The sequence below is a fragment of the Trachemys scripta genome, chromosome 4 (genome assembly GCF_013100865.1).
Source record: "Trachemys scripta elegans isolate TJP31775 chromosome 4, CAS_Tse_1.0, whole genome shotgun sequence".
NCBI lineage: Eukaryota > Metazoa > Chordata > Testudines > Emydidae > Trachemys > Trachemys scripta.
Genome location: NC_048301.1, coordinates 124833532 through 124846749, shown reverse-complemented (window position 1 = coordinate 124846749; position 13218 = coordinate 124833532). Strand labels below are relative to the sequence as shown.

At 54.3% G+C, this 13218-nt stretch overlaps 1 protein-coding gene across 19 annotated transcripts in view; it reads right to left on the bottom strand.

Annotated features, from left to right (window-relative positions):
• Nucleotides 1-13218, bottom strand: part of PLEKHA6 (pleckstrin homology domain containing A6) — a 136587-nt gene that overhangs the window by 18191 nt on the left and 105178 nt on the right. For 12 of the 19 annotated variants that reach the window (XM_034767269.1, XM_034767258.1, XM_034767254.1 and 9 more), the window contains 8 exons: nt 11668-11748; nt 9008-9076; nt 7485-7565; nt 6638-6787; nt 5169-5264; nt 2853-2964; nt 2004-2143; nt 671-820 (listed from right to left, as the gene is read on the bottom strand). In XM_034767269.1, the coding sequence (XP_034623160.1) occupies nt 671-820; nt 2004-2143; nt 2853-2964; nt 5169-5264; nt 6638-6787; nt 7485-7565; nt 9008-9076; nt 11668-11748 (879 nt within the window). The remainder of the gene's footprint in view (nt 1-670; nt 821-2003; nt 2144-2852; nt 2965-5168; nt 5265-6637; nt 6788-7484; nt 7566-9007; nt 9077-11667; nt 11749-13218) is intronic. The other 7 variants (XM_034767260.1, XM_034767264.1, XM_034767266.1 and 4 more) reach the window with 4 other exon arrangements.

Here is a 13218-nt window from a genome sequence, read left to right as displayed (position 1 = left end):
AGTGCACTCTCTGGACAATGTTTTATGGACCATTGATTTCCACGGACAATGAGAATACTCTGCTCTTGCATGGTGAGTGGTACTATACACTGATCTCAAAGGAGGGCATCATTACCCCCATTGGACAGATGGGGAAACTGAGGCACAGAGTGAGGCAGTGACTTGCCCATGGTCAGTGGCATAGCTGGGAACAGAACCTGGGTCCAGGCCAGTGCCCTATTCATGAAACAATGCTGCCAGCCAATAAGCCGTTAAGGGGGCAGAGCTCACTAAGTTCCCCAAAGGGGGAGGGATTTGAGTTACAGTACCCACCTTAAAATGCCCCCATGAATCTAGAGTATTTCCCGTTTGACAGGGCCTGGCTGCAGAAAGGGCTCAAGCACTGAAAGCCCCTGCCCGTGCTGGGGGTCTGGATGCCCAGGATATGCCATGCTTCTCCAGCTTGGCTGAGGGCAGTCACGGAGCTAAGCCCCTCCCTGTCTGCTCCCTGGGGGCAGCTTGCTCCCTATACCTCCCCAGCGTTTGCAGGTGTAGGGAGAGGGTCAGCTCTGCTTTGCCCCCTCCCAGCTATCCCCGTGGCTCTCCCGCTAGCTGGCTCCGGTTCCCAGTGGGGGATGGGGATACTGCGTGCCGCTGGATGCCGAGGTCAGCTCTGGAGGCGCTTGGATACCTGTCCCTTCTTCGCCTCGCCGCTTTGCTGCCAGGAAGGGGAGTTAGAGTATGGCCAGAAGCGGCTTTCGCTAGGGAGCGGAGGAACAGTCGGAGGAGACTCCAGAGGGACATACGATTTGGGCAGGGGAGGTCGAGGCGGGCCTGGTTCCTGGGGCAGAGAGGAAGCCAGAGTGTTAGGCGCAACAGCAGAGAAACTGAGAGAACAGGAAGGAAAAGACAGTTAGCAAGAGACAGACAAACAGAGGCACTGAGCCCAGGGTGAGGGTAGCTGGAGCCCAGAGAGTACCGCTGGTCCCACCCCTCCAGGATGAGCACTCGCTCTGGGACCCAGCAATTCCGACTCGCCCCAACAGCCTAGGGCCCAGACCCACCCATCCAGCATCCCCTGCTATGTCACAGCTCTCAACAGAGGGACCACTTACCTGGACGTCGTGTGTTTACGCCAATGGGAGCCAGGCAGTGTAACCCCACCTGCTGCTGTGAATGAGCCCCCCAGAGAAAGGACACAGCAGGTCCTCTCGCCCAGCCTTGGCCATTCTTCCCGCTTTCTGAGGCTGGGCGCTTGCCCTTTGGTTCTGCATCACAGTGAATCTTTGGAACCAGCTGGGCAGACAGCAGCGAATGAGAAGCCCCACAAAACTAGCTGAACCACAGAGAGAAGCATAACTCTCTGGCTTCAGTCTGAGTTCCTCCCTCTCTACCTAGGGAATGTTCAACGTGCCCAACACTGTGGTATCTAGCAACTGTCGTGGCTTTGTCTGATGGGCTCTGACGAAAGCCAGACTCAAGCCCAAACTCGGAGAGCAGAGAACAATGGGAATGTCTGGGAAAACCCAAGTAAGGGAAACGGATGAGTTTTATGCAGCTCTAGGGTTCACTAGAGCTGGGCCCGAGCCCAGTCCCCAGGTCTAAGCATCCGTCCCCTTTGATGTTGTTCAAAGCGGGAACCCAGGTCCCAGTCCAAAGTCTGCAAATGGCCCCAGTTTTACAATGGGCTGAACTAAAACCCTGGTTCTCCATGCCCCAGGACTTCAGGGCATCCGGACCCAAGTCTGCACCCAAAATCTGCACGTCCCACCCTCCCCCAATCTTCCCAATGGGCCAAACCAAAGCCCCAGGTCCAAATCCACCTCCACTTTGGCTCTGACTTGTGCAGCCTGATCCCAGCTCTAGTTAGAGCCCACGGTTCACGTCGTTCTCCTGCGCCATCGGAGGAGAAAGCCGGGAGAGCCCCCTGCTGGTGCAAAGAGAATCTCAAGAGGAGAAAAGCCACAGACACTTCCTGCCCAGGGCTACATATTCTAGCCCCATGCAACAGCGGCTCCACTCACCTCGCTTGTCCCTTGCTTGGTGGGCGACCCCTGTGAGCCCGACACCAGGGAGAAAGGGCTCAGGGGGCTGGTGAGGCTGGCTGAGCTCAAGGGGCTAGCAGGGCTGTTGGAGCTGTACGTTCCAGAGGGGCCAGCGGCCACTGCGGAGAAACAAGAGAGGAGAGAGTGGAAGTGAGTCACTCTGACTCTCAAGGGGGGCTGGCACAGCAGGGAAGGGGCCAGTGAACCAGGGCCTGGGGCTTCAGAGCTGCATTCGACGCCAGGCCAGAGGCCAATGTGCCCAGGATGGTCATTGCTGGTGCAGGTATCTATACAGGGTCTCTTCTCTCTCCTGGACTTATCCAGAGCAAGCCGGAGCCAGGCAGCGGCCCACGCAGCAGAGGGACGTCCAGAGAACCAGCAGGGATGTCTAGAGAGGCCAGGTGTGTGTGAAGTACAGAAACTAGAGGTACCCGTCATGGGGACCCTGCCAGATACCAGGGCCGCCAATGGGTCTGCATTTAATGCGGCACTGGGGCTGCAACCCACATCCTTTTGCTCCACAAAAAAATCACAGACCCCTTGCTATGTGAGATTCTCCATTAGCCAGGCTCGCCTTAGGACTCCTGCCCTCTGCGGGCTGCAGCCACAGGAGAGCGACACAGTGGCAGGGTTGGGAGCAGGCTTGGAATGCCGCTGAGTGCCAGGTGCACGTGATGTTCTGAGCCAATACGAAGCAGTGCGACTGTGTCAGCGGGGAGGACGACAGGTGCATTGAGACATCCGGGCAGCCAGCGGCCTCTAGCTCTGAGGCCAGGGAGAGGGAGGGAGTGGCAGACCCATGCTGGGTAGGGAGGAGTCAGCGCTCACCTCTGTGTTTGGCAGTGTCCGTGCCCCGGGAGGGGTTGTTCTTCCTCAGCCCCTCCATCACGTCCTGGATGCGCCAGATCTCCTTCTGGATTTGCCGATTGAGCATTTCGTTCTGGAAAGGCCAAGGTACGGAGAGTCAGAGCCGCTGGCAGGCGCCGCACTTGGCAGCCAGCCACCCCGAGCCACAGAGGTGTGGCACGACCCAGCCAACCTGCCCTCTGCGGCGAGGTCTATGTGACAGCCGCAAGAGCGGCCTGGCTACGGTGCTGCAGCTGTGCCGCCGGAGCGTGAGGGCTTGCTACAGCGATGGAAGAGGTTTTCCTGTCGCCGTAGTTAATCTACCCCTCTGAGAAGCGGTAGCAGGGAGAATTTGTCCGCCCACCTAGAGGTGTCTACACCGGGGCTTAGGTCGGCTTGATGACCTCTTTCAGGGGTGTGAATTTTTTACACCCCCGAGCAAAGTAGCTAGGCGATTTAAGTGTTGGATGGAGGCCAGGCCTGACTGACCCTGTGTCCCTGACCTCATTGCTCTACAGTAAAAATACCCAGCGCCTCCTCCTGCCCACTAATACCGTAGCGCCAAACCATGGGGCCTTCACTTTGGGCTCACTCAGAGGGAGCTCCCAGTGCCATCACTGAGGGGGGTGTCTGAGCAAGGAACGGGAGCCACAGGGATGTGGCCCCAGAAGTCACTGAAAGGTGGCATGAGAAAGGACTGAATAATGAAGGGCTTTGCAGGGGAAGCTGGCCCCAGCATGGCTGGAGTATGCAATAGGCTCGTTCACCAGGGCACTGGCAAGGCAGGCCAGGACTACTGGCCTCTCCCTCCCCCCTGTCTGGTGTCACAGACATAGGGGGCCTGAACTAGAACCCGGCATCAGAATCAGTCACCTGCTCGGAAAATGAACAGCTAGGGTGGGATCCACAAAGATATTTAGGCACCTAACTCCCATCGAAATCAATGGGGGCTAGGCACCTCAATCCCCACCAGAGTCCACCTCAATGTTTATCTTGCAAAGATTCCTTCATGCTGCTGTCAGGGCATTTCTACAGCAGCAGGTGACAATTATTCTGTGAATTCATCCCCTCGTGGTAACCCTGGGCCCTTCCCGCTTCGTTACAGAACAGCAGACGGTAAGTGCCACCTAGTGGTGAGTGTCCGGGGGCACTCAGAACTCCTGTGCTCTAAGCAAGTCCCGTTTTCGCTGTGCCTTGCCTTCCCCCTCCGCCAGCCGGGGATAACACTGCTTTCCCGCCGGGGCAGCTGCGAAGACGGACTGGGTAATATTTGCATGGCGCTCTGTTTAAGTGTTATTGCACAGCCACTTCTACCTTATAGGGAGGGAGGCTGATGCCCAGTTTACCTTGGCTCCATCTCTGAAGCAGACAGACCCCCAATAAATACATTATTGGAATAGAAGAGTGAGTAATTACCCAAAGAGGCAGAGCTTGCTTAATACAGAGGCAAAGGCCAAGCTTGAAGAAGCTGACCTAGGGTTATGTACCAGTTAGTTTTTAAAGGAGCAGGGTTCAGTCTAGGATGACTGATATGGTTCCAGCAGAATGAAGGAAGGTTACTGGGCTGGCTTTAGAAAGAGAGTTTTGGATGGGGTGTACTTTGACCCTGCTGAATATCTATCCCCAGGTCATGAGTCAATCCCAAGTCATTTTTCAGACGTAGGGGTCAAATTCTGCTCAATGTTACATAGCGTAAATATGGAGTAATGAGTATCGAATTCAATGGAATTACGCTGGATTTACACCCTTGGTTACTGAGAATTTGACTCTGTATTTTCAGAACCACGTGTGCAAATGACTGTGCATAAAACTCCACACGCATTTGCGTTCCTAATTTGCACAGGCAGTTCCTGAGCTTGTACATGTAATCCCAGTAATCGCACCGCCACTTGTGCACCTAACTGGCCATTTCCTGCACAATTCGTGTGGCTGCCTGCATAGGCGTGATAACTGTGCACACAAATTAGATGCACCAAAAAACACGCGCTTGTTTTTGCGCATGAAGGTTTCAGAAAAGCTGGTCCTGAAGTTGTGACTTAAACCCACAGAAACCCAAAAGCTCCAACTGCTGGGCTCTTAGGGCTAGAATTTACTCTTATTTATACCAATTTTACAGAGGAGAACTCTACTGTCATCAGTGGAGTTACTCCTGATTTACACCAGAGCAGAATCAGGCCCTGGTGAACTGGTCTAGCTGCCCAGAATGGCGGAGATCTCCATTTCCATGCACCCCGCCTGATCCCAGGCTGCTTGGATTCACTAACACTGGCCTGAAAGGACACAGTCCCATTCTCTCACCTGGATGTCCAAGTTCAGCTGTTCCCACAGGTCATCGTGCAGGGCTGACACCTCGCCCTCCAAGTTCTCATACTCTATGGTGCTGTTGGCCAAGGCCTGTAGGGATTTGCAAACATTTCCATCAGGAAGTCAACTTGTCTTTCTGTGTCCATCAGGGGCACAGGGAATACTCAGCCTGATGCCAGCACACAGCCCTCACCAGCCTGCCAGAGCCAGGATGGACTGCTAAGAGGGGGATCCCCACCTTGGAGAAAGAGGAGCTTGGGCAGCGGGTGGGCCCTGGCATGTGTGTCATAGCACGGGACTGAGTATGGAGCTAGGATACGGCCGGCAAGGCCATAGCCCATACCCTCTCCTAGTGGATGCTCAACTCAATCCACCTATGGAAAGGCATCCCTTGTCTTTGCTGCCTGGTGGAAATACCAGGCCTGGCTGTGAATGGCACGTGAGCCAGGGGGCATATCAGGGGAAGGCAACAGAAAATGGTAGGGGGGCTTCATTCACAGGGAACAGCAGACGATGGGGGAGGGGATCGGTGGAGAGATGGTGGCAATAGTGGATTAGGCAGGATGTAGTGACATCCTGTGCTGCATGAGCCCCTGGGTAGCCAGGGAATTGTGACAATCCCTAATCCGGAGTTCCTTTGGAGCTGGCAGGGCACGCGCTGGAAGCAAAGAGAAGCTGGTGATGACTGTATTGCACCATTAGGGATCAGGGGTGGGAAGGCAAACCAGGAGTGCAGAAAAGCAAGGAATGCAAACGGCAAGTGGGAACCCAAAATATTGCTCCCTGGCACACACCCCAGCTCGGCGCTGCAGGGGTTAAGATTTTTTGTCCCTATACAAGATGTCTCAGTTGACAATGGGATTTGCCCCCCCCCCCCTCTTTTTTTTAAATGAAAGAAAAAGAGAAGGGGGCAATGCACAGACAAAGGAGAGAAAAGAGGAGAAGAGATTTATCCCCACCCGGCTGAGGTGGCAGAGACATTCCCCCCTCCAGTGCCAGGTCTCCCAGGCACTCCCAGCCCCAGCCTCATGGAAAGCAATAGCCAGACTGCCCAGGCAGTTCCTTTGGAGAACCAGGCTCCATCCACTCAGCTGAAGGTCCCTGCCACACGGGCAGCCTGCAGACACCAGGATCTATGCCGGGCAGCTGCTCCCCTCACAAGCAGCATAGTGGGGGTGCATGGCACTTTGCAGCCCAGGAAACATGAGCCTCTTCCTGCGTCCCATCCTCCCCACAGTGAAGACGTGCCCAGGCGTGTGGCGCCCCATCCAACCCACTGGTATAGTGCAAGGCCTCTCTAGTGACTTGAGGACCATTGGCCATTACCATGTCATTGGTTCACTTGCGGGCAGGGCACAGGGGAAATTGAAGCACTGGGCCAGTCTGGGTCCCCACGACACCCCCAGGAGGAGGAGGGGTCCCCAGCAGTCTCATGGACCGACGGCTAGAGGAGCGTCTGTTACCGTGCTGGCCTGGGACAGCTCCACCCGGATGTTGATCAGCTGGTTCTGGAGGGATTCCTTCTTGTGCAGCAGCTTCTCAGGGTAGGCTGGCTGGCTCCCGAACATCTCCAGCTCCTGGTGGGTCCCCATCAGGGCACTCTCAAGACTCTCCTAATGGTAGGGATAAGATGGTCGTTAAACCCTCATCCCTCCCCTCGCACGCGCAAAGCGCTCAGCCTTGGCAAGCCCGGAGGTTGGCATCTGAAAGGGCTGTTTTTGCAGCAGAATGGTCTGTGGGTAACCATGCTCCCATCCTGGTGAACGCCAGCGGGTAAGCGGATCTGGCTGACCTGGGGATGGGGCTGCAGGCAGCCAGAAATGCCCACCCCTGCAAGCAGGGAGGTTGGTCATCGCAGGGTTAAGGCACTGGCCTGGGACTCAGGAGATCTGGGTTCATTTCCCAGCCCTGCCATAGTCTCCCTGTGACCTCAGGCAAGTCACTTGGCCTCACTGCACCTCTGTTCCCTATCTGCAACGTGGGCAGAACACTTGCCTTCTTGCCAGGTAGTATCAGGAGGGGACCATAATTACCATATGAGGGACTCTACCCTGATGGGGGCCAGGTAAGAATTGAAAGCCGCTAGTGCTGTGTAACCGCCCGGGCAAAAATACCCACCCTGGTGGGAGGCCTGTGAGTGCTTCATCCACCCACCTTGGGGGATGGCGTAGGGATCCCAGGAAACGGCTACAACCCTGCTACTGGTGAAGTGCAATGCTCACCAACAGAAGGCACGGCTAGCCCCAGCACCCGGGTGCCCCCAGGGTGGTAGGAACCAGCCTGCTCCGTTCCCCTCCCTCAGCCACTCACCTTCTCTGCTCGGAGCTGCTGCACCAGCCTGTCCTGCTCCCTCACCACCTTGTTTTGCTCACACAGTTTTCCCAGCAGCTTCTGTCCTCGGGCAAGGAAAGAAAAGGGAGGGGGGGGGGAGAACATGAAGAGCAAGGGGCACCAGGGTCCAAGGTGTAAAGGGACATCAGATCAGGAACAAAGCTGGCCTGGCCAGTAACAACCACTTCCAGGCTCTGGGCTGCAATACTGCCTGGTGCATGCTAAGCTTCCCCATTCCTGTCTTGAGATCACTAAAGCCTTTGGGCAAACAATGGAGAGGGCTGGGTATTTTAATGGCATTTGATCAGCTGGAAACTAAGGCTGTTCGGGGCAGGCTGGAAGGCTGGGGCTCCCCCAAACCACACATTTCCTCATGCCCCAAGGTGCTGTATGATCTCTGCACATCTGATTATTGATTGGCCAATGTACCCCCCGTCATAGTTTTGGCAGAAGTCCCTCTGCAGCCCGACTGCGGGGAGTCCACCACGACGGGGGTGCTGAGCCGCACAGGGATGGGGATTGCACCTTTTCCCAGCCCCATTCCCCTGGAGCCCTTCAGTGTGGAAGCCCTTCCTTGGCTTTTACCACAGACCTCAGAGCCCTGGTGCTAAGCCAGCTGTGGATAATTGACAGGAGAGGGGAGATGAGGTCTGTTCTGCCATCATGCCATGGTGCACAGTTAAGGATGGAGAAAGTTCATTATGGTAGATCAGCGAGTCTGTATCTTCACCAAGGCAGGGCACAGATCCAAACTCTGATCCCAGGCAGGTCAGTGGCTCCCAATGATTTGATTGGGATGAGGATTTGGCCCCCAGTCCTCCTGACAGCAGTTTAGCACCAGATACATCTTCTATGACGCCAGCTTATAGCCTAGAGACCCTACAGTATCTCATTTCTTGCCTCCATTCAGTGAGCCCCTTCCCCTTTTCCCCAGCTCAGAAGCAGATGGGTCAGTCACACTTGGCAGCACAGAAAATGAAAAGTCAGTAGGATCCATTGGGCTTCCTAGGAACTGAGTTTCATTTCCAGGGTCACTCATCAGGCCATAGATGTAGCAACTGGAGGGGCCACTGTCTATTTACCACGTCATTGTGTCACAGGTGGGCAGGGTACAGGGGAAATCCCTTTGGGATCTGCACAGTGGGGACCTGCAGCAAGCTGCAATCTTCCAGGGGACATTTACTACGCAAATACCCACGCAGGTAACACACAAGCCGAGCAGACAGGATGCACACACAATAACACGCATAGCAGCAGGGAGGGATGCAGTGGAAAGGAAGCCGAGAACTAGAGAGGACAAGCGAGCCACATGAGTGAGCGACAGCGAACGATACTGATGGTGCCCGCGTCCTTCTAGCTCTGCTATGAGAGAGGATGTTCGTCCAATGATAAATAACATCGCAGAAAGGGGCAGGAGAAGGCATAGCTGCTGAGGGGCGGAGGATGGGTGGATGACAGCAGAGGGGCGGGGCAGACAAGCAAGCAGAGAGCTTGGCTCTTACATCAGTGTCTTGCTCGCTTATCTTGTAGGCGTGCAGAGTCTCTCTGTAGGCCTCTGGGAAGGGAGACACCTGCAATAACAGGAACCAGTCACTGCTGCTCCCTCCTGCCGGGAGCACATCACGACAAGCCACTTGGGAGAGCCAAGGTGGCTGCTGGAGCCCTTGCTGAGAAAGGTTTCCAGCCCAACCGTCCCCATTCCCTACCAACCTAGTCCTCTTTCCCCACAACACTTGGGGGGTAATAATGAGAGGTGAAGGGTGTGCACATGCAGAGCATTGGCCATCAGTGATTAGAAGGATCACCCAATTCCTCAGAGTCAGCCCAGTCCAGCTGGGCTCTGATGGTGGCTTAGAAATGCCTGCTGAGTGTCCACTTAGTCCCAGAGAAGCCAAGAAAGCACCGCACCTCCATATACAAACCAAGAGAACTGCCAAGCAAATGCTCCTTTCCTAGCCCCTGCAGCAAAGGCTTTCCATGATTTAACCACATCGGGGGCCTGGATTTGTAAACAGGTTAGATGCGGCCTTGTGAACAACAGTAATTAGCCGCCTGCCCGTGCAGTTACCCCGTTTCCATTCACAGCCAGAGGAGCTGGGTGTGCAAATCGGTGTGGTGCCTTTGTGGGGGCCGTCGTGCACGAAGCTGCTGTCACAATGTGCCTCCGTTTCTCAGAACGAAGCTGTTCTAGATGAGGGGGGGCTCCTCAAGGCCGGGCCTTGCCTGCCCTTGTAATGTAGGAAGGTGCTGGGGTGAGTGTGTGCTTAAAAGGAGATAAAGACTCAGCATGTAGCTTACAAGAGGGATGGGGAAGAAGAAATTGCTGAATAAGGTCTCGGAGTGCCCCTTTCATGGGAGGCTGAGACAAGCTGATCGTCACCGGAGTGGTGGGCTAAGGGGTAGCGGCCAACAGCAGACCAAAAGAAACAGCTGGTGCAGTCACTGGGGGACACTGCACTGACACTCCCCACTGAGGGCTAACTTTCAGTGAGATGCTGGTGTTAGGCTCTTCATTTGGGGTGCTTCTATTTTAGCTCCCCAACTTTTTACTACAACCATTTTACAGATGGGAAAGCTAAGGCAGAGAGATAAAGGCACAACATTTTCAAAAACAGCCACTCGTTTTGGGTGCCTCACATTTTGGTGGCCAACTTGAGATGTTATGGGCCTGATTGGCACAGGGTGCTGAGCACCCACCATTCCCACTGCCCAGCACCTCTGAAAAGCTGGCCTAAGGTGTCTCACATGGGCCCCAAAGTCAGTGGGCACTTCTGAAAACGTTTACTCTAAAAAACTTTTCCTTCCCTTGGAAAACTAGAATAATGGTGATTCCCCAGGGCGGCACACGGGATGCGAGGAGACTTCAATTCATTGTCTAAGAGATCCACAGCTGCAAATAGGTCCTGATCCTGCGAGATCAGGATTTGGCCCAAGGGAGCCTGCTGTCTCAAAGCAGGACAGGAGAGCCAGTGGGACTTCCTCTGAGACCCAGGCTTGTACTCAATCCTCCATGACTGCACCCTCCTTCTCAGCTGGGGGCACGTTCCATTTACACATTGGGTACAAACTTCTTCACTTTTCCATCCAACGCTATCCCCTCCTCAGCGCGATGCAGCAAAAAATGCCCAACAGCCCACCTAGCGAGACAACCAGGAGGTTCCGCTGAACAGAACAGCCTTGGGGTCCAGTGCAATGCTAGTGCTACATACATTGACCAGTGCCCTGCCTAAGGTCCTGCCTGACCACTGCTATGTCCATCAACAGCCCACTATGTTCTGTACAAACGTCTGGAAAATATACATCGGAAGCATTCAGCAAAAGTGAGTTCGGTTAACGCAGATGGCAGATCTATGAATGAGGCTTTGAAAACATGAATGGGTGATGCTAAGCTTTCCTTGATGTGACTTTTATGAATGGGTCCTGGTTAGCGAGCGTTTGCGGTTTGGAATTACAGGAGGAAACAATAATACTACTTAGTTCTTATATGCACTTTCTGTATACAAAGCACTGTGCAGAAGTAACATGCGTGCTGGGTGTGTCACATCCCCCCTCTGGTGGCTCAGAAAGGATAAAAGCCGATTTCTGCTCCCAGCTAATGGGGTTGCTCCTCCAGCTCAAAGGACAGAGGACTGCGCTTTGGATATGAAGACCCTGGGTTATTATTATTTGTATGATTGTTGTGCACCGGATCCCCAGTCACAGCCCAGCACCCCACTGTGCTAGGCGCTGTACAAAGAGAACCAAAAGACAGTGCCTGCCCCCAAGTCTAAACCTGATATCCAGCAGCGGTGGGGTCTTTAACTAATTAATCATCATAGACATGTAAAGTATTTATCATCTTCATTTTACAGATGGGAGCTGCAAGGCAGAGAGAGGGTAAGTGTCTTTCCCAAGGTTGCCCAGGGAGTTGATGGGAGAGGGAGATTAGAACTCAGGACTTCCTATGTCCCTTCAGACAGTAGGCTTTGGAAAGGCTTATGGATGTCCCAGCGAAGCTTGTGATGGAGCTATCGCAGGCGGGTGAGGCATTGCAATGAGCGGAGATGTGGGGTGGCGCGTTCCTGAATGAACTGCGTGCGTGGGAGGAGGCTGGACTATGGGTCTGCCATGCAAAAGCAGCTGGAATGGGACTGTCGATGGCAGAGCTGCTGTGGTTTCTTACTTGCATGTACAGCTGGGCCCTAGGGGAGGAGTTCTCCACCATTCTGTTCACCATACTGATCAAAGTTTCGCTCTCACTCATCTGCGACAGACAAGGAAGGAAATTTCAGACGTCAGCAGAGACATGGATTCTCCCTCGGTTCCAGCATGAACGTTCAGGACATCGTACGGGGTGATCTTCGGCATCAGTTAGGGAGGCTTTGGACAGGGCTCTTCAGGCCTCGTGCTGCAAGGTGCTGAGCGCCACCAATTCTGCTGGAAGCCGACGGGCGCCAGGAGCAAACGGGAGCTCGCAGGAGGTGCTCAGCCCCTTGCAGGGTTGGCGCACCTGGGCCATTGCTGCCCAGTTTCTATGCAGTTAGCTCTGCTCCCCGCCTGGCCACCAGCCAAAGCTCTGGAGAGACGGAGGAAAACCTTCACCGGTCAGAAGTGAGCTGGTCTAGAAGGCCACCCTACTGTCCACAGAGAGGCAAGCCTGGCACCAAGGCGCATTGCACAGCCACCGTCCTGGGGGATAGACCAAAGGGCACGCGTCCCGCAGGGTCACTAAAATTCCCCTGCCTCCTGGATCTACCTACAAAGACAGGAGGCTGCAGGCGCACCTCCTTCCCCATGCTGTGAGCCTAGACACAAGACTTCATGATCTGCAGCTATTCCTCGCACCGTGAGAAAACAGACTCCCCAAGGTCCTCAACAGAGATGGAGCCCAGGGACTTTCTCTCCAAGAGCCTTGAGCTAAGGATGGAGCCAGAGTTCTCTCTTCACTGCTGAGCTGAATGCACCCAGAGAACCGTTACATCGGGACTCGGGAGCAGGGTCTGACCTCACATCAGCCCATGGCTCTAGTTCCAAGGTCAGGATCGGCTGCTCTGTTTCCATTAACATCTACGCTACTGCGAGGGTATTATTGCAGCGCTGGAGAGGCTGCACAGGGTTATAACGCCCACGAACGGGGAATCTTTCGGGGTCTCTTGGTAAGGAAAGCCTGTATTGTACCACACCTACGTCACTAACTTCCCCCACCCCACCGCTCACTGTGCATGGTCTGCCTGGGGGCAAGATGGCACGTTGGGTGGTGCTGCAGAAGGAAGCGCCCTGCCCTCAGAGCTGGAGTCTGCTCTACGTTGCAGTGTTTGCTATACCCCACAGGCCTTGAATGAATGGAGAGTTGAGATGTGCGAGGCAGAAACGAGCCTTTCCACCCTGCTACATGGAAACCAACTCAGTCACTGACACACGTCGACTGAATCCAAGAGAGTCAGATCTGTGGAGCTTTGAAAATGTTATTATCTGGGACGCAAGAGTCTCTGGATTCTACATATTCCTTTAAAAAAATTAAAAATCACCAGTCTTAATTGTGACATAAAAAGATAAACAAAGACACCATTTATGTCAGACCTACATATTAAAAAAATGGGTTCTAATGTGCCCTCTGCCCATCCCCAGAATTATGCTGCTAACACCTAGATAGGGGATATCTTGATGGTCCCACTGAACAGAATAAAAGGAAGCAAAAGTACATGCACCAGATTCTTTAAGACGACATTCTTAC